The sequence below is a fragment of the Maniola jurtina genome, chromosome 7, assembly GCF_905333055.1.
Source record: "Maniola jurtina chromosome 7, ilManJurt1.1, whole genome shotgun sequence".
Taxonomy (NCBI): Eukaryota; Metazoa; Arthropoda; class Insecta; order Lepidoptera; family Nymphalidae; genus Maniola; species Maniola jurtina.
In genome coordinates this window covers 11,535,845-11,559,142 of record NC_060035.1, presented here as the reverse complement: position 1 = coordinate 11,559,142, position 23,298 = coordinate 11,535,845, and the positions used below count along the sequence as shown (strand labels likewise).

General features: G+C 35.2%; 1 protein-coding gene across 1 annotated transcript in view; it reads left to right on the top strand.

Annotated features, from left to right (window-relative positions):
* Positions 1 to 10,598, top strand: part of LOC123866704 — a 45,626-nt gene extending 35,028 nt beyond the window's left edge. The window contains exons 5-7 of the mRNA XM_045908382.1: positions 5,060 to 5,193; positions 6,563 to 6,980; positions 8,330 to 10,598. Of these exons, the coding sequence (XP_045764338.1) occupies positions 5,060 to 5,193; positions 6,563 to 6,980; positions 8,330 to 8,391 (614 nt within the window). The 3' untranslated portion in view covers positions 8,392 to 10,598. The remainder of the gene's footprint in view (positions 1 to 5,059; positions 5,194 to 6,562; positions 6,981 to 8,329) is intronic.
* Positions 10,599 to 23,298: the final 12,700 nt, after the last annotated feature.

Here is a 23,298-nt window from a genome sequence, read left to right as displayed (position 1 = left end):
TGTCTTCTGACAGTCGATTGAAGTAAGTAGGTACTAGGTATTTCTGTAGAACAGGATTGTTTATTTTCCCATGTTCTATCCACTACGTATCTCCACAGTGCCAACGGGAAAGTAAACGGAGGCGACGTGCAGAATACTGCTTGTTTAACATTTTCTCCAATAAAATTCACCTGCCAACGAAAATCTATGAATAAAGTCAGCGAAAAATAAGTACCCAGAGGCGTCCGTGGTGCCTGCCACGTAATCTCTTCAAGGCAAGAGTGAATATACATTATCTAGACAAGTGCGTTTTACCTAGACCTTGTCATTACTTTCCATTAAAGCATGATTTTTTTTTTATTCACTATAGGTAAGCGCTTGACCACAATCACACCTGATGGAAAGTGATGATCTGGTCTAAAATGATTATTAATTACGGCGGTTAAATCTCAAAGCAGACTAGACAATTACGAAGAATACTTCATCTTAATTTTTTTCCCAATCTGGGACTCAAAACAGGGACCTCATGATCCGCAGCCAATCAAGCTAACCATAAGACCAACAAGGCAGTTAAAATTAAAATTTAATTTAAAAAAAAAATCTTCGACTACAGTTTGCACTGCAACTTTTTCAGCCCGCACATAGTACGCATAAAATTCGCCATTTTCATTTTAACCAGTAAAATACGGCCAAACCGAATAATATAAATCGTCAGTCCAAATACTTTGAACTCGTCGAATAAATGCGTCTCATACGACAATGTTGCTACAGACTAGGGCGCGTTTGGAACCCTCGTAACTTTAAGTAGCCGTCAAATTATCATTCTTTTCTATTTAACTTTCAAAAAGTGAACATCGTTTCCATACTTTAGAAAACAAATGATATAATATGATTTGGATTTGATTAGAAATAACTCGATACCAAAATAGAATACATAAGTTTTTAACAGGGCTCTCTCCGTAACTCGCTTCATACAATCGTAGTTCCAATTTCATTTGAATATTAAGCAACCAAAGTCCATGAAATTTTGCAGGCATATTCTAGAAACTAATATCTGTGTCTGTGGTGTTTTAGATTTTTCTAAAAATATGGACTTTTAAAATTACAGGGGCTCAAAGATTTGTATGTAAATTTTTAAGACCGCGTAACTTTGAAACCGAATATTTTAACAGAAATCTGGAAAACCACAGACATAGATATTAGTTTCTAGAATATGTCTGCAAAATTTCATGGACTTTGGTTGCTTAATATTCAAATGAAATTTGAACTACGTTTGTATGAAGCGAGTGATGGAGAGACCCCTCTTAAAAGCTAACGGTTCTGTAGGTTAAGTTTTTATTCCAATCCGATTGAAGAATCTACACAGATAGAATAACATTTTCTAAAGCTGTAGGGTCTACTAAAAATGTATGTGGGAATGAATTACAAGTGGATACGTGGAACGGAATCAGGGGTTTTAGGTAAAAAGATAAAAGAGAGGATGTTCGGTAGAGGAAACGGATACTCTTATCACCAGAATGATAATGTAGGTGCAAAATTATTATATTATGTAGCGTACAATATCATTACCTATATTATAAATGCGAAAGTGTGTTGGTTTGTTTGTTTGTCTTTCAAACATGTCGCAACGGAGCAACGGATCGATGTGATTTTTTGCACAGGTTAGTTAAAGACCTGCGGGCTGATTTACTCATTCAGTGTTTATTAAATAACTTTTCCTAAATCTGAGTTAATATACTTCTTTTCATATAAAAAAACCTGCACCCGTAACGAAGCCGTTTTTCAGTAACTCGGCAAAATGTACCAATTTATTTAAAAGAATTCACTTCAAAAGAAACATTCTGAACAGGAAATTTTCCGTGTTTATTCTACTTCAGTCCAAGCACAATCAATGTGGTACATCTCTCTCGCGGCTTTGATAGTGCTTTATCCATGAAAAAGCCGAGAAAAGGCTTTGTCGTACTAATTATGCTTGGGCCGCTGCGCGAATAAAATTCACCTGCCAAAATAAATTTATGAATAAAGTCAGAGAGATATATTATTTCCGTTTACACGAATAACATACTGTAGCGATATTGTACTTATTTTATTCGAATTCAGGACAAAAAATGTCACATAAATTATTGCCTCGTTCACGTTCTTTTTCCTCTCTTTTGGCTCTTTATTTCTCCGCTTTTGAAAATCGCAATTGTAAATTTCATTTTAAAGCCTAAACAATTTTATCTTGATATTAATTTAAGTATAAGGAAAAATATTATTTGATATAATGGGCCCCAATTTTTTTTTATTATATTTTTAAAATAGTAGCACTGTATTTGAGTAGCTTATTTCGATTGTTGTTTCCTAATGACAGATACTTAGAACCTCAATCACTGCGACTGGTATTCGAATGTATGTGGAATGAAACGTGCAGTCGCCGCATAACTCCCGATACTAACGATCAAATGTACCCAGTTAAAAGCAAATTGCAGCTTTGAGCTTTCGAAAAGCTATCAAATAGCCGATTTCCGATACTGAAAGTGTCTGCGGTGGTCCTATATTTATTATTTACCCCTTTTAATCTGTCACAACTCCTCTTAGATTTAATTATTCAACAGTTTCTAGTTACTCCGATTTACGTCGAATGAATTGGCTCTCAGATTCCAAGCAGCGACGAAGATCGATGCTTTCATTATATTATACGAAGTTTCTATCCTAGATATCTTCTGCCTTAAAGTTGGACGTACTGGGTGATAGATTACACTAGGGAACGTTATGAGAATAGTCCCTAAGATTACAGCTAGAATACTAATATGAAAATGTATTATGTGTTCCAAACGTAGATTAATGTGGATAGATAAATAATATACACAAGATACCTTGTGCCACACAATAAAATGACAATTATTTTTTGTGCCGATTTGGAATCGCCCTACCGAGTGTGACCGCCCTACAAATGACACGTAAAATCATTAAAGTAGAAATACCTATTACCTACTTATTCTTAGGTATTTGCATAAAATACCAACCAAGCGGAAATAAATTATTGCAAGTTGCAAAAGTTCCATTCCTACAAGTAATTTGCCTCTGGTCTTTACATTCAAAATGTGACTAGTAGGTATGTTGGACTTGATAAGGCTGTTACTACTAGCCCGAATGTTTTTTTCAACACCATCAACATCATGTTCAACCCATTGCCAGCTCACTACGCAGCACAGGTCTCCCCTCAGATACATAATATTACCGTGCCTCAGAATAACAAGGGTTTCGTCATAGTATTTCTTAGGTGTTTGCTATAACTCGGGTGCGTTATACAGGTAGACCAAGTAGATGATCAGATAGGTTGGTGTAACTCCGAACCTTAACTTTTCTGCGCATTATTATAATAATATTTTAATATGAATGTTGCAATAACCAAGTTGATATTGTTCTTGTAAACATTCTAATAGTTTTAACAATCTTATAGTAATCTATATCAATAGTAAAAAAAATCTAACAATTCGTTTCAAACAATATTAGTATTTATTTTTATCATAGTAGTAGGTACTTGTCTCTCGTACCTTAATATTATGATATTGGTTTATTTACAACATAATATTTTTACTTTGTTTTCATCCCAAACATTTACTTACAAAGAAAAACGTTATATAAAGTTAGAGACGGGCACAAAGGAGGACTTATGTCTATAAATAAGAGATTTCACAGCTACGCGTGATGTGTGGGCAAATTAAATTATTGCTGTATAAATTCAGAACACAATTCATATGGCCCAACTAAACTCAGCTCTTGTCTACGATGACCCAAGCAAGCAATAAGGTGCCCACGCACTTGAACTGAACTGCAGCTGAACTGCAGTTGAACTGCGCGTCGCGGCAACGCCCCACACGTGTGGGGCGCTGCCGCGACGCGCAGTTCAGTTCAAGTGCGTGGGCACCTTTAGGTCAAACGTGTAATAACTACTACCGCATTAAAAGCTAGTTATAATTATAATCAAATTATTATCGGTACAACTGCGCTGGCGTGTTTAATACAGTAATTAGCTAATGATTAGTACATTCGTAAGGGCTGTACAGACGCGATGGTTTTTGCATCAGTGATTTGCGAATTAGGTGCTTTTCGGAAGCTCGATGCCATGATTAAACGCTCTATTCTGCACACCGCAGAGTCCCACTCGGAGTAATCAATTCGATTCTATTTATTACACTAACGGATACGCGGCAAGTAATACCTACTTAACACGCTAAGAAAATCCTCGCATTATTACCTTTCTAATAAAACTGGTGTGCCCGAAGCACATGCATCGGTATTTTATAACGAACATAGGTAGAAACATTTGTATTTTATATATTAAAAAGAAGATTTCGAATATATCATGGAACGCAGAAAGTTATCATTAAAAAAAATTAAATAACCACACAGACTAAAACTTAAAAAAATCATTTAATTTATTACCGAATATATTAAGTATACAAAAACTAATGTAGTTCTATAATAATATTTTTTGGAGCCTTTATCTTTATCCTGATAAAGACGTAGGTATCCAACTCTATGTACCGGATACCGTATGTGTTATTTTTACATTCTATGTCGACACATTCCAGCCCTTGGGATTTCGAGTTGATATATTGGTGGCCTGGTAGGGAAAGGAATACAATAATCCTTGCCCGCGACTTCGTCTTATTTTGTGATTTTTTGGTCACTTAAAATGGTTAACGCTCACTAACCTTTTTGTCTTTGTCTTTTGTGTGGGATTGTACGTAACAGGGAGAAACCTATATTAAGTATTAACTTCTCTCCATGGATGCAGTATAGTAGAGTGCAAAATTATAATTTTTTTTCTCTCTTATCTGGCTTTAGAAAGATTAGCCAATGTCAATTTTGTAGTTATTTGTAACAAGTTAGTTAAACTATACAAGTATAGACCCCGTCTGTGCCGGCGCTCACCGACACACGCACGGCACCCCCTTAGAGCGCTTTCCAGTCAGTTTTAACAAAAAAAAAACACTCCAAAAAGGCAGAGTACGCCCGCCAGCTAACACCAACACAGACGAAGTCCTACAAAATTATTAAGATAATATTATAGAGAATATTTTTGTTGCAGAGCCTCCAGAATGGGCTCCAAAGCTCGTGTCAGACCGAGCTTGGTACGGCGTGGGTTCCACTCTCCGTGCCACATGTGCATCGCCCCCCGCACAGCCACCAGTCAATCTCACATTCGCACTTAACGGTCATGAGGTGAGAATTTACCTTTCGCATAAGAAGGCTTATCATCATCAACGTCTAAAGCTTGATGCTGTCAACTGACGGATTAACACTTCTTTACTTCAGAGCTTCGATAGCTGAACGGTTGAGAAGCGGACTGAATTCCGAAAGGTCGGCGGTTCATATCCCACCCGTTGCACTATTATCGTACCCACTCCTGGCACAAGCTTTATGCTTAATTGGAGGGGAAATGGGAGCATGGCTAATATTCTTTTTGAAAAAAAAACTACAAACAACAACTTCCTCGCCATTCTTTTCTGCTCTTGGTTTAACATCATCATCATCATTATTAAACGATAGACGCCCGCTGCTGGATAAGGTCTCTATTAGAGACTTCCACACGCCAAGGTCTTGTCAAATCCAGTGGCCAAAATTTTTGCAATTAGGCATACATAGGTATGCCTATATGGTATGCTATGCATATTTTTGGGGATGAAGCCTGTGAAAATCTGACCATAATATTCACTACTACTGAATAAAAGATTTTTCTTTGGCTATACAAAGTTTCCGTTATCACATTTTGGGTTTATGTGAACAGCTGTGAGAAAAAAGGAAACCTCCCAAAAATAGTTTTCCGACCAACTTTTTTCGCTCGTCGAGGCCAATAAGGTATAAACACGATAGCTACATTGTATACAGGCATCGCACCATACTTTCCTGTTTCGTTTCTAGCGTTGTATTTTTTGCCACCGCCAGCAGCTCGTGAGTCATTAATCAGAAAGCAATAACGAGCAATATTAGCTTTCAGCGAACTAACCATTATCCACTTAGGATCACGTTTCTATTATTAATCGTGGGTATCATTCTACCCAAGCTTTCTTTATCTTTTTTCAGCATATTTGTTACAAAAGTGGCTCTTATTATCACTGTCGAGCGCGTAATGTATGTAGCCTATCACGCACTAGTTCGTTTAACTTCACAATTACCACGCTTCATAAAATAGCTTTTCCACAACATTAGCAACTATTAAAACGACAAACTAATTATGTCGTATTTTACATAATTTGTAATTACCAATTTTATACCCCCAATATACTGTGTATTGTGCGTACAAAGCCGCGGGTGGACACTAGTTATGATTTGTATCCAGTGATATAACTGCTAGTATCTTCACTCGGTGAAAATATAAATCGTTATTCCCTATCCTGTGGCGAAGAATTCAGCCCTATTCGTTGTCTATTTTTATTTACACGGGGAAGTGTTTTACAAAATTTCAGCTTTCTAGCTTCAAGGTTTGGGCCACGCGTTTTTGTGTCAGTCCGGGCTTTTCTTTTTATCTATTTGTATGTATTGTTGTCGTTCTTACTATTATAGTGTAGATAATCTACTCCTTTGTTCGCAGATCGACATGGAATCGTTCGTGCACGAAATACCGGCCTGGTTCAAATGGGACCCGCCCCCGAAAAGTGAAACGACGACTACCGAGCAGCCCGAAGACGATATCAATTTCAACATATTCCACGACGAAAGTAACATTCAATATTTGGACGAGTCTTATATAAACCTTCACAAAGAGGAAATCAGGCGGCCTCCCAAGGAGGATATGAAGCCAGTATTCGAGAGGTCGGGGCCCGATAATAGGCTGCCGTCGGTAGGCGAAGTTTTATTTGTCGTCCGGCATGAGGCATTCGAGCGAGGCAGCTTGAGGCTGACCTGCATAGCAAGTATATACAACTTGTATGCGGCACGCGCTGAGCTAATTTTCGATATGGAACAGCCAGAAGTTGCTTCAGTGTTGGGCGTCCGTAACAGTGCCATAGGTGAGTGTTATTAAATTTGTATGACCTACATCTAGCCAGAGCGCACGATGCAAAATTATATTAAATTTCTCATAAATATTAATTTAACACTGAAACTTAAATTTAAATGCAAATTGACGATGCTCTTGGCCCGTGTATGACACTACGTTAATGAGCATTTTTGCAATTACCTATAATAATAATTATTATTATTTTCCGGAAAGCAATTTATGCATGAATGGCAATTTAAATAACATTTCGAAAGTGGTTATACAAGTTGTATACCTATTACCTACTAACATGAAGGCTTTTTAAATTAATTCACATTTATTAACATACAAGACTATAGCCCCGCGGCTTGTCCTGTTGGATTTAAGTTTTTTAGAAAATCCCGTGTAAATTATTTGATTTTCTGAGATGTAAAGTAGCCTATATCTATCCCCAGCCCGGCTAGCATGGGCAGTAGATAAAAATTATATCCCCGATTATATACACTGATTTCTATGACATCAGGATATAATCGGGGGATATAATTTTTATCTACTGCCCATGCTAGCCGGGCAGGATGTAAGCTATCTCTGTACCAAATTTTGACAAAATTGGTTAAATAGGTATTAGTATGGATAGTATGGTTAGTTATAAGATTGTGTAAAACTCTTCGAGAAGATTTTGTAGTAGACATTTTGTCACGGTTTGGTGGAATTACTTACTAAACAAATTTTGTGGTGCAAACTCATTACTACGATAGTAAGCTAAGCAGTAAATCTGGGGCATTATGATTAAAAGCCGATGGATCATCGTTAATCCTTACTGGAAAATTATTCAAATCAATGCGTCAGTGGGTTATCCTTTATGCGTTGTAGGTTGATAGTTGTTTAGGCCACTGGCTATCGATTATGAAAGCTGCTAGTTTATCAAAATCCATGGACCATTTATTATTATTAAGATTGGCTTAAATTTTTCTTTAGCTGGGCTAAAATCTTATACACTATAGCAGTAATAGCATCTATTACATTATACTCTAATTACAGGACAAGCCAATAATCAATTATTTATTATTTTTATACCCATCTGTAATAATAACAGATAATTTCTAAAGAAATACGTAGAGATAAATGCTCTGCTTAAACGAAAAACGGTGATAGCCTAATGATTAAGATGTAGGCTTCCTTTTCGGAGGTTCTAGGGGTTTAATTTCGAGGACGAATCTCTAACTATCCGAGTTTTTAAGGGATTCGGCATTTTGAGCAATCGTGAGAGATTGTGAGAGGAGACCCGAGCTCAGTAGTGATGATCATGCAAAAAGCATCCTACCCACTATTTAGCAAAGTTCTACGATTGATTATATTGAAACCTTTCCTTTGTTTCAGGTTCGTCTACAGTTTGGTGGTTTTCAACTCTAATACCAGTAATTTTATATACAGTGCGGTAGTTTTTTATAGGTTGCTTTAAAATGTTGTTTAAGGTGAACTAGTGTGAGAGTCTCATTGTACAAACTCATGTAACATATCTGTATGTGTTTATTTGTCAATGCGTTATTGCCAAACTCAAGGGTAAACATACTCTGTATGTAAAAAAAAAAGTTAGTAAGTATAGCGTTATTATCAAAATCGTACTAATTTTGATAACTTCATAGAACACGATTTTTTTTTCGGAATGACGGCTTACGGACACTTCCCATAGTTTGTTTCCGCCTAATATGGAAGGTGGCACTTAACAAACCTGTAAATAATTTAGAATTAGGACAGGTTGGCCAAAATAAAGATAATAAAATAAAAGTGTGAATGACAAATGGAACTAACTAACTAATAAATAATATTTAATAATTAGTAGAGAATACATAAGAAATGTGTGGTGTATAATAAAGTATGTGTGGGTTTACCTTTTCATAAAATAATAGAGAATATTCAAATATAGTTATTATTCCGATCTATCATCTTCCTTGATTTCTTTAAGCGAGAGCTATATTAATATAGATTACCTATTTTAGAATTAATGTAACCTTATCAAAGACTGATTATTACTTATTTATATATATTTAAAAAAATGTTTAACAAATCTTTAATTTATCCTTTATACTAGTACCTATGTATGCAGTTAGGGTATATTTTAGCATAATTGTTTCAATAGAGAATGAAAAATTATTCTTTACAATAAATAAGACTATTAATAAAAAATATAAGTATATTATTTGCTACTGATTATTCTATTGTGTTATTAAGAAAAATGCATAGCTATGGAATTAAAGTTAATAACAAAATAGTTCGATAACAAAAACATTGGACCCCCCAAAAATGTATGGTTTCAATAAAATCTTCATAGACTCAAAAAATACCGTATGAAATTCTGTAGACCAGTTCTACACAATAATATCCGTGTAGAACATAATGTTTGTCACGTAACAGATTTCCGTAAAATATTGAATTTCAAAGTTATATGAGCTCAAAGATTATTCTAAATCTTGGGACCTACTTATAAAATTTCATTGAGTATGATTGATATTCAAAAAAGTATCAAACGCTTGAATAGAGCACCCTCCGAATACACTCCTCTTAAGAATTTAAAAGTCACGTAAACTATTTGAAAAAGGGAAGGGTATATCTTTGATCTCTATCACGCGTGCTATTTCCCTATATTTCCCAAAAGCGTGGTTGACGTGCATAAAAGGGGAATGTAGGCTAAACATTGTCTACACATGTCACGTATGGCGGTAGCAGTTTGTGCAAACTTTGAGCGTTTCTTTCAACTTCATATGCACTATGCTACTTGTTCCGACTCCCAGGTACTTCTAGTTTGGAGAACATTACGTGTTGAAGAGACTCGACGAGTTGTCTTGAATTTGTAGTTTGTGCATTCCCATTTTAAGATAGATGCACCTCAGCTTTTGTGTAACAAAATTGTTTGTTTGGTTATTTTTATTTTACACAAAAACCAAATCGATTTACGGCAAAATATTATAATCAATCCTATCTGTGATTTGTCGATAAATTACTTAGAAACGTTGTTACTTGTCAAAAATTGTATGGCGTTATTGATATTCATCAATATGTATCGCTATCGATAGATTATGGATACTTTGATTATTATTAATTTCAGTCGTAAGATGAAGCTCTGCATTGCGATATGACAGTCAAATAATAATATTGTTCCAACTGCAAATGAAATTGTTTAGAAGCTTAGATAAAGCATGGTTTACTTTCGTTTTCTATAATCAATCGATCCGAAATCCATCGCTTAGTTTCTTAGCAACAACATTTTAGATATTTGACGAAAATTGTACGAACTTTTTGAAAATAACAACAATGTTATTTATTAAATCTACGTACGAACGTTAACGCCCTTCTTGTACAAACATATTCTATTTTGCGCATGGGATATAATTATTTATTATATAATGTATAGAAATATAATATATTTTATTTTTAAAAATGTGCCCCTCTAAAATATTGTCATATTTTAACATGTTAGAAAAACTCTTAAGTTCTTAACATTCATATATTCCATTGAATATTATAATATTTATAATGTTGTAAATGAATGAGACAATTATTGAAATCATATTTCATTGTAAATAAACACTGTATAGAATGCAGAGAAACGTATCGAAGTTACTAAAAATAGAATAAAAGTGTTGAGATATTTGGCATTTTTGTTTTGTAAGCCCTTGTTAACCCCAACGACAGCAGACAGCGTACTGATAAAAAAGACTTAAGTTCTAGTTAAAACGAGGCAGATTTACTTTTAAAGCGATATAATGCAGTCTCATTTTAACAGTATCTTAAGTCTGTGCAAAGTGCGGTATATACGAGTAAGTAGATCTTATGATTGAACTTTTATGTTCCTATGTATTCGTCTTATTACGAGCGAGCCTCCAGAATATAATCAAACAATATCCTCATTCCTCATACTTCATATTCCTTGACAATCGCTATATAAATATTACCCATAATAACATCGTAATTTTGTGTAGGAGAACTTCCACGTAAGCCGCAATCAATCATAGCCCGAGGTCGGGGCTACAACAAACAGCGAAATATAGCTTTACTCATAGGGGAAATAACGTTATCGTTTATTGAAAACTTGTTATACAAATATGAAGCACTTCAGAAATCAGTGGCAACCCTTGTTGCAACAATTTTTCGAATATTCAATAACGTTTTGTACAAAAAATTATTGAAATAAAAAAATAGTTTCTATTTTCTATTCTATTCCATCAGGGAGGACTGAAAATTTACATTTTCTTTACAATGTTTTTTGATATTTTTTGTTCGTAGGTACAGCAAGTGTAATAAAAATAGTCAATTGTGAGTCGGACTCGCACACGAAGAGTTCCGTATACAAGATATTATAATTTATAATGCTTTAAACCTGATTTTTTTTATATGCGAAGCGGCCACTTTGTTTTTTTTATTATTTGTTGTTATAGCGGCAACAGAAATACATACTTACTTTGTAACTATTACGATTCATGAGATACAGCCCGCTAACAAACAGACGAACGGAGAGACAGACGGACAAATGGACAGCGGAGGCTTTGGTAATCCAACTGGCACCCTTCGAATGTGGATCTCTAAAACAGCATTTTTTTAAATTCATTATAGACAAGCGCTTGACCACAAGTGGTTGGAAAGTGATGATTAGCCTAAGATGGGACGCGTTTACTTAGAAGATGGCTATTCACTCTTGTTTTCAGTATTCTGTCTTTCTATCTAAGCATTCGTAGATACCTACCTGCATGTACACGCCTGGCATTCCTCAAACTGTGTGTAGGCACTGAGACAGACATTCCTGCCATAATTTATAGCTGTACGAAATGGCGGAGTCATAGCGACAGAACATGAATAATCACTTCAATCTAAAGCGCTCCTGTGGTTACGAATGGATTAAATAGAAAGCCCTACGCTCTTTCGCGATTTATTCGCGCTACAGCCCCTTGAAAACTACGAAAACATAGCGATTATGTTTTTGAAACAGGTAGGATTTGTACGAAAAAATATTATTATCACTTGCGGATTTCAAGATGGAATTTCTTTCAGGAAAATGGTCAGGTTCCAGGCAACATCAAGATTATTAAATAATAATAATGTTAGATGAGTTAGGGTGAGCCACGATTTAATTTAAAATAATATAATTTATTGTTATTTCTGTTATAGACTTTCTTTCATAGACGGATTTTATGTCTTTATTATATTTTATGATTTTATTATATTTTATATGAGTAGATATTGAACACAAAAAATTAAACTGAAAATTCGTGGATGAAAATATTGAACATCATTGTTATTTTTTAGACGTTGATGATGTCTTTCAATTAATGAAAATTTAGATTATGAACAAAAACGCTAGCGCAAAGGATGCACGGGTCAATCAGGTCTCGCCGGTCTTGTTTACCCTACTCAGGTAACTCAAAAGTATAATACTAACTATATACTTACCTACCTATATTACCTTCCTTCCTATGATATATTCCTTCCTAGAGGATAATTGGTTGGATTTGGTTTACTAAAAATCTTCGATATTCCGGGATGAAAAGTTTTACATATCAATTTTCGGGATGCAGGCTCCCTCGGTACCAAATTTAATCAAAATCGTTTGGGCCGTAAAAAGCTAACAGATAGACAGACAGACAGGTAGACACTTTCGCATTTATAATATTAGTATGGATTATCCATCGCTCTATCTAATATTATATTCCCTCGCCACAGCTTCTCAGACCAGAGCTTAGCTACAACACCACCGACATGCTTGAACTTGATATACTTACTACACAGATGATGTTTATAAAATCTAAAACTTTTAGATACAAACTCAGTATAGAAATGTGCGCTGTGATTAAAAAAAAAAACAAAATTTTACTAAGCGTGCACCAAATACAAAAGTGAAGTAAAGCTAGCACGGCACGTTATTTTACAGAAAATGCTCCTAAAAATGTTCCCTCCAAAATGTTCTTCCATGTAGTAACTATATATTACATACTACAAAGAACCGTGTTCGTTAGGCAACTTTTCCATTAGCCTTCCGTCAGTTAATTAAGCTTCGTTTTTGTTCGATGGCGTCAATGTTATCCAAAAATTTGCATTGCCTTTGAACAAGGTTGTGTTTGTTCTGAACTTCTTTACTTGGAATATTTTGACTCGTGTCTTAATACTATCAAAATATTTCCCAACGACACTAAATATACTTTAGTCATCGATGTATATGGATAGGCCCTTCGAAGATAAAAACGCGCTCAACAAGTCAATAGAATTTGCAAAAGTCTATTGACTTTGTCACTAGTGATTTGACTTTGGCTAATATTCTTATTTTAAAGAAATGACGTAAGATTCAAGCGCATTTTTGCAGTCGGATTTATATGGGAAAGGCTAATCCATATACATCGATGACTTTAGTACATACCTAATATGGTATTATATTTTTATTTTATGATAAGTATGCTTTTAGTCTGTACATTACATTTTTGCTTACACAAAAGTATGGTCTCGAACATCTCATAAAGAAGTATATTTTTCAAAGATTTTTATTACTAAATCTCGTTTAAATTCATTCATTCCCCAGATGCCTACTGGTTCATCAACACGTACAGAAATTCCCATTTGCGAAAATTATTAAAAACCTTCCAAGCACAATAATGAGTTGAGGTAAAATGCTATCTGAAGCGTAGTTAAGCATTTTGGGGTTTCTTTGTGAATAATATTTTAAATAAAAGTATTATTAACACACCACTAATTTTAATATACGCAAAAGTGTCTATTATTCAATTTTGACTAGCTATACCTACCTAGATTTCCCCTAAGACTGCAATATCCAGAATATTGCAGTATAATATTATTATGTCCATCTTCAACTTGCAAGCTATCGCTATGCCTAATAACATCGGTTCAGCGGTTCCATTCCATTTTATTTCCCCTTAGATTAACTCTCTGGGATAAAAATTATCACATATCCGTCTCCAAGTTGCTACGTTAAAATCGGCTCAACTTGAGCCATAAAAATGTAATAGACAAACATACAGACAACCTTTTACACTTATTCAAGTATTAGTATGACTAGATTTCACGCCGACTATAATAATAATTATTATATTACTTAGCGAGATAAAAACGGGCTTTGAATTTATAATATAATGCTAGGTTGTCGCTTTGTGATTCGCAAAGATTTAAATTGCTTTTTATTAGATTAAATTTGTACATTAATAAGACTTAATGTGAAAAAGGCTTTTTGAATAAGAACTCACGCCATTAAATATGAATGATAGGTACCCATACATGAAAAGAATTACTCTCAGCTTCTTGATTTAGCAACAATAGATTTTGATTTTTATCAAGTATTAAATTCTATTTATTTGTTGAAATAGGTAAGAAAATAAGGGGATGGTAAGTATAAATTTTATAAGAAACTATTTTATGCCGTTATTTAAGCCTTAATAACTAGGTCTTGATACATAGGTAGATAACTATAACGAAAACCAAAGAGATCCACTGGATTTTCAAAAATCTTAATCCACGTGGACGAAGTCACGGGAATCATCTAGTAGGTACGTAGATCTAGTACCTACCTACATAATTATATCCACATAAAAGGTCATTAGTAAGTTTGCGCCACAACCGTGGAAGTGAGCTTGGAAACAATAGTTTCCACTAAACTTCAGAAGCAGGGCCAGCTTTGAAAGTAAAGTCCAAAATATTAACAACGGAACGGGAAAATGTTTTTCTGGGAATTAATGACTAGAAGTTTATTAAAGTTTAACACACAAGAAGCTGATGCCCGCGACTTCGTTCGCGTGGATTTAGTTTTTTAGGTGAGAATTCATTAATTTTCCGGGATTTTCCCTTCCGGGAAAGGGTTGCAAGGGTTGTTGGACACTACCTATATCCATCGAAAAAATCACGTCAATCGGTTGCTCTGTAGCGACGTGATTGAAGGACAAACCAACAAATCAAACACACTTTCAAATGTATAATATTTATTATTAGTAGTTATGTATATTACACATTAGTTATGGCATATTTAAAATTTTTTTGTGATAGTATTTATACCTACACTTTAAGGAAATTCCTAAATATTTTTTTAAATACGTATTATACATATCAACAAACAAAAATTGCGGACCCGGCAAAATTCGGGCCGTCAAGGCGTCGGACTCGATTCCCAGAGGACGCTGGTTTGAATCCTGCGAGTTCCGCAATTTTTTTGATAATTACGTCTTTAGAAAATTTTGTAAAGGCATATACTTAGTTCGAAAAGCCGATAGACGGTTGGGGTCCCAAGTTGCTAGAATGGTGACCTCGTACCAGAAAGCGCAGTGATTGGACTGGACGAAACTAAAACGATTCCTTATTACGTAACCCCAAAACCAACATCTTTGAGCGTTCTTGAGCTGTCTATTCATAACATAATGCCTTGCATAAACTAGAGGATTGTATTGTGCACTACATTTGGAGATCACACTGGCCATTTTAGCTCTATATGTCAATTCTCATGTCACGGTTCACCTTTTTAAATTAAGGAATAAATTCGTGCCTTCTTTTGACATGACAGTTGACTAAACTTGAACTAAAATCAAATGACGAGTGAAATCTCAGAATGTTTGCATTATAAGGTGATATAGTTGATGCAGATTGTCAAGCATACAAAGGCATACAGTGAGTAAGTAAATTACCTTAGCGAGAACGAAGTCAGAGCCAAACAAAGCAGCAGTATTTAAACTTTGCACTATATTATTGCTTAAGTTAACAAGTGAGTAAAACTCGTTAAAATTTTATGCTCAGTCTTCAGCAACACGAACTGTTGATCTTATCTTGCTCTACGAAGTAAATTACCAGTTATTAGGTTAATAGGTCTATTTCAACAAACCAATTACATACCAACATACAATGAATAGTCTGTCTAAGAAAAATCGAACTAACACGGAAAATAAAAACGTCAAGTGCGAGTCGATCTTTTAGGGTTCCATCACACTAATCACACTAATATTATAAAGGCGAAAGTTTGTATGTGTGTTTGTGTATGTTTGTTACTCCTTCACGCAAAAACTACTGGACGGATTTGGCTGAAATTTGGAATGGAGATAGATAATATCCTGGATAAGCACATAGGCTATTTTTTATCCCGGAAAATCAAAGAGTTCCCACGGGATTTCGAAAAACCTAAATCCACGCGGGCGAAGTCGCGGGCATCGGCTAGTATAATATTATAATGACGTGGGTGCCTAACGAATCACACCCAAATTTTGGGTCTTTAAAATGCTACATTGGCGAGCTAGACGTCACACCAAGCCGTGAAAGAAAACCCCAAAAAATCTTTTAGTCACAGCTTACAAAACTCTTTATGACTTATCCAAGGAGGTTGAACCTCGTTAGGTTTCCAAGGGTTGAAGGTTTGTACAACAGTTTTCGGGCAAAAATGAAGAAGTAGGAACGTGTTAGGATTTCAAAATTTTCACTTTTTCAATGCCCTCTCACCTATTTTCAAAAATTCCACTCGAGTGACTCCTGGGTGGGACAACTAGTATTTTGAATTTTGTTGTGTTCATTTAGATTTAAATGACATAAAAAACGCTGTAAAAAGAATGTTAAACATCTATCTGCTCTATATTTTGACGGAAAATTTACCAAAAGTAGAAAATAAACTTATTATAAAATTCAAAGTAGTGAATCGACAACACCGTCGGCCGTTCGGTTGGCGGGTTGCGTTGAGAGCGGTCTAATTAACTAAAGTATTTTCAACGTTTGCATAAATTAAAGGATTAAGTTTTATTTGCTACGCCTTTATGAAATTTTAAAATGTTCCTTTGCAACGAAAATTGTATTTTGTATGAGAGTCTTATGAAAGTTCCAACCTAATTAGAATTCCAAATTTTTATTGGACGTCGAATAAAGTAAGGCTGTTTTCCGGTTTTTCGATACGGCAGCCCTATCCGTATGCTTGTTAGGTACTCGTATATACAATATCGTATCTAGACGACTCATATGTACGATACGATAACTCGTATATACGAATGCAGAATATCGTATACTTATAGAATAGCAAGGTTTTTAGGCTGCGATGTTAGTCTGAGATCTATAAAGCATTTCTACTTTAACTTTGCACAGACAAAACGTGAGAGATGTACTATGTCAGGACTCAGGTCATAACTCTGTCTCATTCAAGTTAGCCCTTGGCTGCAATCTCACCTGATGGCAAGTAATAATGCAGTCTAAGATGGAAGCGGTTACAACCAAAGTTTTAAGAATTGATTTTGAGAAATTCCAATAGGATCTTGAAAACATAAATCCGCGTGGATGAAGTGGCAGGGACAAACTAGTCGAGAATACCTAATTTTATTATAATATGACCCTATTTCCTATGTCTCATGCAGGCTTTGGAAGTTTAGACAGTTTTTCAAGAGTTTCGTGAAAATATAGTGACATGAAAAATGAACCGCATAATATGTTTTCTGAACTATTATGCTAGTGAAAGAAGTTTTAAGTGAGATATTTAAAATTTTCTCTTAATCGTTGTGATTCATCTTCAAACCTTTTGACTATTAGGTATTTGTTTTCTACTCGCTTCTCATTGCTCGCCAACTCGTTTCTAGTTTTTAGCTCAACTCGTTTCTCACTAATCGTCGGCAGTCGGACGACTTCCAACAAAAGCCGAATTGGGCTGAATCTATAGCCTACGTGATTGATTACCTTACCTGACCTACTTACTTGTTATAATACTTCTATTAATTGTTATGAGATCGCCAGATCAAAGGGGACGATAATGTTTTCATTTGAATACGAATTTACCTACATTAAAAATTAATGAAGCTCTCACTAGTAACAGCATGAATGTATTCATTTTACTTAAATGTAATAAGTAGACTCCATAATGTTAATCCAGATACTCTTCTCATAATAAGCTTTAACAAACATGAATTTATTTACGCGATTCTGAAACGAAGGAAAAAGCTATTTAAATCATGCGTAGATTTCTCAAGGTGTTGCTCCATATTGTAATTTGTATGACGCCAAGTTACGAAACTCATTAAAAATTTTATCAAGAGGAGTCTCTCTCGAGCGCGCACCATACAAATGAAGTTTGATTTTTAATGTCTGTCAGATCCTTAAAAATATGTATAGTTTCAAAGTTATACTCAAAGTCCATATGTAACCACCGACACAGATACCTCTTAGTTTATAAGCGTGTATAAGGTTCATTAATTTTCTTTGGTTAAAATTGAAATAAGAATCAACTTCGTTTGTATGGGGCACACTTAAGAGTGCTCGAAAGAGTAGTAATATGTTAAGGTGCGAAAATTGTAAAATTTCGTAATGTAACGAAACTCGTTAGGTCCGATTTTGCCGCTTTGGAAAGCGTCATAATTCATTCGTCAAATTGAACAGGCTAATCATAAAAGCAATTCCAATATCGGCTTTCACAGTAGCCTATGATTTCGTTTTCAGGTTAATCTACTAATAATTTGCTTTGAGTTATCCTTATACCTAAATGATGATGATAATAACGGTAAGGAAGACCTATAAAATGCTTTATCGTTGTTCCTTTCATTACGTTAATTGAAAATTTACGTCGGTAAGCAAGATTATAAAGAGCCAAGGATTGTAGCCGTCGGCAGATTGCTTTAATTTTTAAATGGTAATCTGTGCGTAGGTATAATAAAACACGGCATAGAACATGGACGTAAATATGATAATAAAGGCAATTAATCTAAGTATTCCAAGCTATAAGAATTAAAAGGAGTTTATTCGTAGTACGCCTCTAACAAACTTTGTTGGTACTCATTTGATTACTTACCAATCAAACTCAATGAAATTTTGTAGACACTATCTAGAAACTAATATTTGTGTCTGGTTTCCCAGATTTTCGTTAAAATATTTAGTTTCAAAGTTACACGGGTTCAAGGATTCACATACAAGTTTTAAGAACGTGTAATTTTAAAACTAAATATTGTTCGTCACGTATCTTAATTTCTAGAACTATGTACAAAATGTTATCAAGTTTGGTGGGTTAATATTCAACTGAGAACCAAACTACGTTTGTATGATGAGCGCTGGAAAGCGCAGTACGGAAACTTCGATCATGCATTGCTCTAATACGGAACCGATAAATAGGGTTAAGTAGGTTAACTCTCTACTTTTTAGGGTTTCGTACCGAGAAGGAAAAAGGAACCCTTATAGGATCACTTTATTTTCTGTCTGTCCATCTGTCGTGTCTGTCAAGAAAACGTATAGGGTAGGTACTTCCCATTAACATTGTCACGAAATTTGGTAGGTAGGTAGGTCTTATAGCACACGTAAAGGAATAAATCCGAAAATAGAGAGTTTGTGGTCACATCACAAAAAAAAATTAAAATGTGTTAGCACATAAAATTATTAAAATATCTTGTGCGATGGTACGGAATCCTTCGTATGCAAGACTGACTCGCACTTGACCGATTTTTTCCGCAGACTACAAGATTCTTAATAAAAATTAAAACACAAGTCAGAATGGATAGGTAGGTATACAGAATTATTCGTAATCCTGCTTCAATGGTAAAGGCCACAATACATAGTAGATACGTATACAACAGTATATACCATTGATTTTGATACAATCTCATTTCTCCTTTACAATGTAGCAACGAGCCACAACGCCGGCATAGGTACACAGGCGATTGACATTTCATCAATGTACACGAAGCTTTTCGCTTTCACGTACCAAATCTAGAACGCGCGGTACAGTCTCAATATTACAAAGTATGGTAACCTAATGGCCAAATAGGCTACTAGACGATCAATCTGATATCATGAAACATCAAGGTACTATCATCGGTTCGGAATGCAAATCCCAATTGAAAAGAACCGGCTCAAAACTCACCAGTTACAGAATTAGCATACATCCTTGGAACTGGCATTGGCTACTTTTTATCTATATTGGAAAAATCCAAGAGTACTCCCGGGATTTTCAAAGGCCTATCAACTTTTCCGAGTTTGACGAGGCCGAGGTACAGAGAAAGCTTGCATATACCGTTGACAGACCGCCTATTTCTTATCCCACGAGATTTTAAAAACCTAAATCCACGCGGGTGAAGTTTAGGACATTGTCATATTTGGTTTAACAAAATATTATTTTTAACCGACTTCCAAAAAAGAAGGAGGTTCTCAATTCGTCGGAATCTTTTTTTTATTTTTTTTTATCCTACTCGTATAATGAACAACTGAATGGAGAGCCGATTGCTCCCATGGAACTTTTTCATCGAGAAATTAATCAAGTGTGATATGCGTAAGTATGGGTTGGTATGGCACTAACATTGGTATTATATAGGTATAGTTTTAACGTTTTGTATACTTACGTTTAACACTTTCTGCCATAAATAAACATTAAAAAACAATTTGTTTAATAACCCGATTCGGCGTCTATGCCTGAAATAATTGCGTTCTCGTGAATTTGTTCGCATGTCTCGCGTTTGTATTCAAACTACGCACTCTATTTAACGAGCGTTTTGATTAGGCAAGTAATGACGGTGTAGTAAAATTATAATTGCTGACGCAGTACAAAGGGAAGGTAATCTACACCATTTGTATTGAAATGGTTAAGACTTTAGCACCCACCTTACATTCCGCTTAGCGTTTACCTACCTGTTTTACCGAAACCGCACCGCCTCGCCTCGTACGGAGTCTTCTTTTCCGTCGTCTCACTTTTGGTAGAGCGGTCGTGGTCATTACGAAGCAATGCCTTTGAGCTACACGCCTCACGAGCATTCGCCACTTCAGGTACACCTGTCCAAGAGACCATCCACAGCAGACTTTGTTTGGTCGGTCCATCGCATGGGCTACCTTCCTCGCTGGAAGCGGTCGTAGGTATTCTTATATGGACTACGCTTTCTACGTCAACAACGTAGCGTCAGCGGATCGCGTCATTCGCAAGCAAACGCAATCGGTAAGCTGTACGCTAAAGACATAAAGAGGTTAAATGTTTCGATACGCAGGGCAAATGTGTTGGTGTCCTAATTTCTAAAGGCGTAAATCATTTCGTTTTCGGTGTAAGTTAAAGTTGTGTGTGTGTACCACTTACCACATGCATATGCGTTTATGGTTAAATGCTTTAAGGGTTGAAACGGTTTAACGTTTTGCTAGACGGCGAAGTATTATAACCAAATTTAATTCAAATAAAAATACATAATGTTTTATAGTCTAAAATTAAAAATAACAACGTATGATTGAATAATGTAATATCAAATGCGCTTTAAATAAATTCCAATAATAATTAATTTTAATTGCACACATTAAGTACTTTCCTAATTAAAGGTCCTATCCAAACATACAAGTAATTACGCTTAATTACCCTTTATATTCTGTACCGCTATTTAATCGTATAACTGCTCTAAATGAAAAACGTCATTTGAAGCAAAACTTTATTAAATAAAGTTAATGTTTCTCATAATATTTTATAGATTTTTTAAATAATTTCGTATAAAGAGTTTTAAAGCAAAATATTACTCGTAATTTACAAAAAAATATTTTTATGACAAATTATATTTTGTACTGTAGATATGCTTCAACTAGCTGACCCGCCCCGGCTTTGCTTATTCAAAAATACTTTATTAGTGGAAGTTTATGTTGTAAAAAACCTAGACAAACGATAAACTTCACAGTCAGTTTCAAGTAGGTACCTACCTTTATTAAATAAATCGCTTTGTGGCACAGTTTTAATGGTAGGGTGGTAAAAAGCTATCTAAAGTCTCCCACCAGATCAGACCAGATCATTTAGAAACTATACATTTCCAAATTGCACCTGCCGGGAATCAAACCGGATACCTCCCTTATAAGACCAAAGCGCTCACCGCTGTGTCATTGCGGTTGCTAATTTTAGAACATACTCCAACCTATTTAGCTCACAACATAAATAGGGATACGTATGCAACCACATATTCTCGACTTCCAACATACCCTACATACCTAACTACGCCGTGCATGGCCTAGGAATTTCACGAATCATTGAAATGCATTACGAGAGTTGTATTTTCTTGTGAACTGAAATCCTCATGAGAATTTGACGACTTATCTAGCACATCGCTCCATCCACAAAAGTATAAACTTCTAACTCCAAATCATATTTAAGTCGATAGCTGAATTTTTAGTAGGTAGGTATTTATGCAAGTTGGTTGAGTCAGCCTAATTTAGGTCTACTTGCATCTTTAAAGTTGGTCAGTTTGGTTGCACAAGCCAGTTTTTATTTCTCCATGATTAATATTAAAAGTAAAATTTTGGTCCAAACCCTGACATGTGCGACCCACTTTTTCATATGAATGATTACTTTTGCTTTTATGCTCACTAGCGACCACCCGCGGCTTTGCTCCCGTTGAAATTTCGAAAAATCCAGCCTTATTTCTTTACTACAGGAATCTTTGTGCACAGCTTTCTAGGACCAGGGGTTTTTAACTGACTTCAAAAAAGTAAAGAGGAGATTAGGTTCCGTATATGTATTTATTAGATAGCATTGGTCAGAAGTCGACTTGATGGTTGAAGTATGCAATGACGTTCCATTCGACTATTCATATCATTCAAGTCAAAACCACAACACTTACTCCATTTCAAACCCTCGCAAAATTTTTAAATTGGTTACATTTAGATCGGCCATATTGACTCCCAGAGGCGACGAAGATCGATGCTTTCATTATGTAACTCTCCATCCCAGATACTGGTTTAAACTTTGACGTTACTGCATGATAGATTAGTTTCGTGAACTTCATATAAGACTGGATGTTACGAACAGCCACATACAAGTTGGTTGTACACTCCTACAATGGCCCGTGATGATTAATAACTGCACATATTTCGAGGCAGCTAATCTGGGTACAGTTGAAATGCTCGCTACATTTTTAGGGTTCCGTAGTCCAATCACCTAGTTTTTTCTACCGCAACTGGGTAAAATATTTCTTAACTTCACGAGCTGTAATTAACCAAGTTAATGGGATTTTTATTCTAGATTGACTCGCGTTTGACAACAATTATGCCTTATGGCGAACTTTCTCAGATTTTGTATAGCTTTAAATGCGCTTGTTTCACTATTGTTTTTTAAGTAAATACCTAGGTACATAACTTATACGTAGCTGGAAACACGTATCACGGTTTAGTAATCAAAAACAAATTGTGTGAGTTGATTGGATGTCCACCATCACAAAAAGGATACCAACAGTCACGGCTGCTTGCTATTTAGAATAGTTAATAAAAGACAATGTACAACACTGCTATATATATATATATATTATTTGTATGTAGTTATTTTTGTAAGGTCAGCTCTACAGTGATGGGCAAAAGTCATCCACGAAAAAAACACAATGATTACGTATTAAAATTATTTTGGTTCAGGGTTA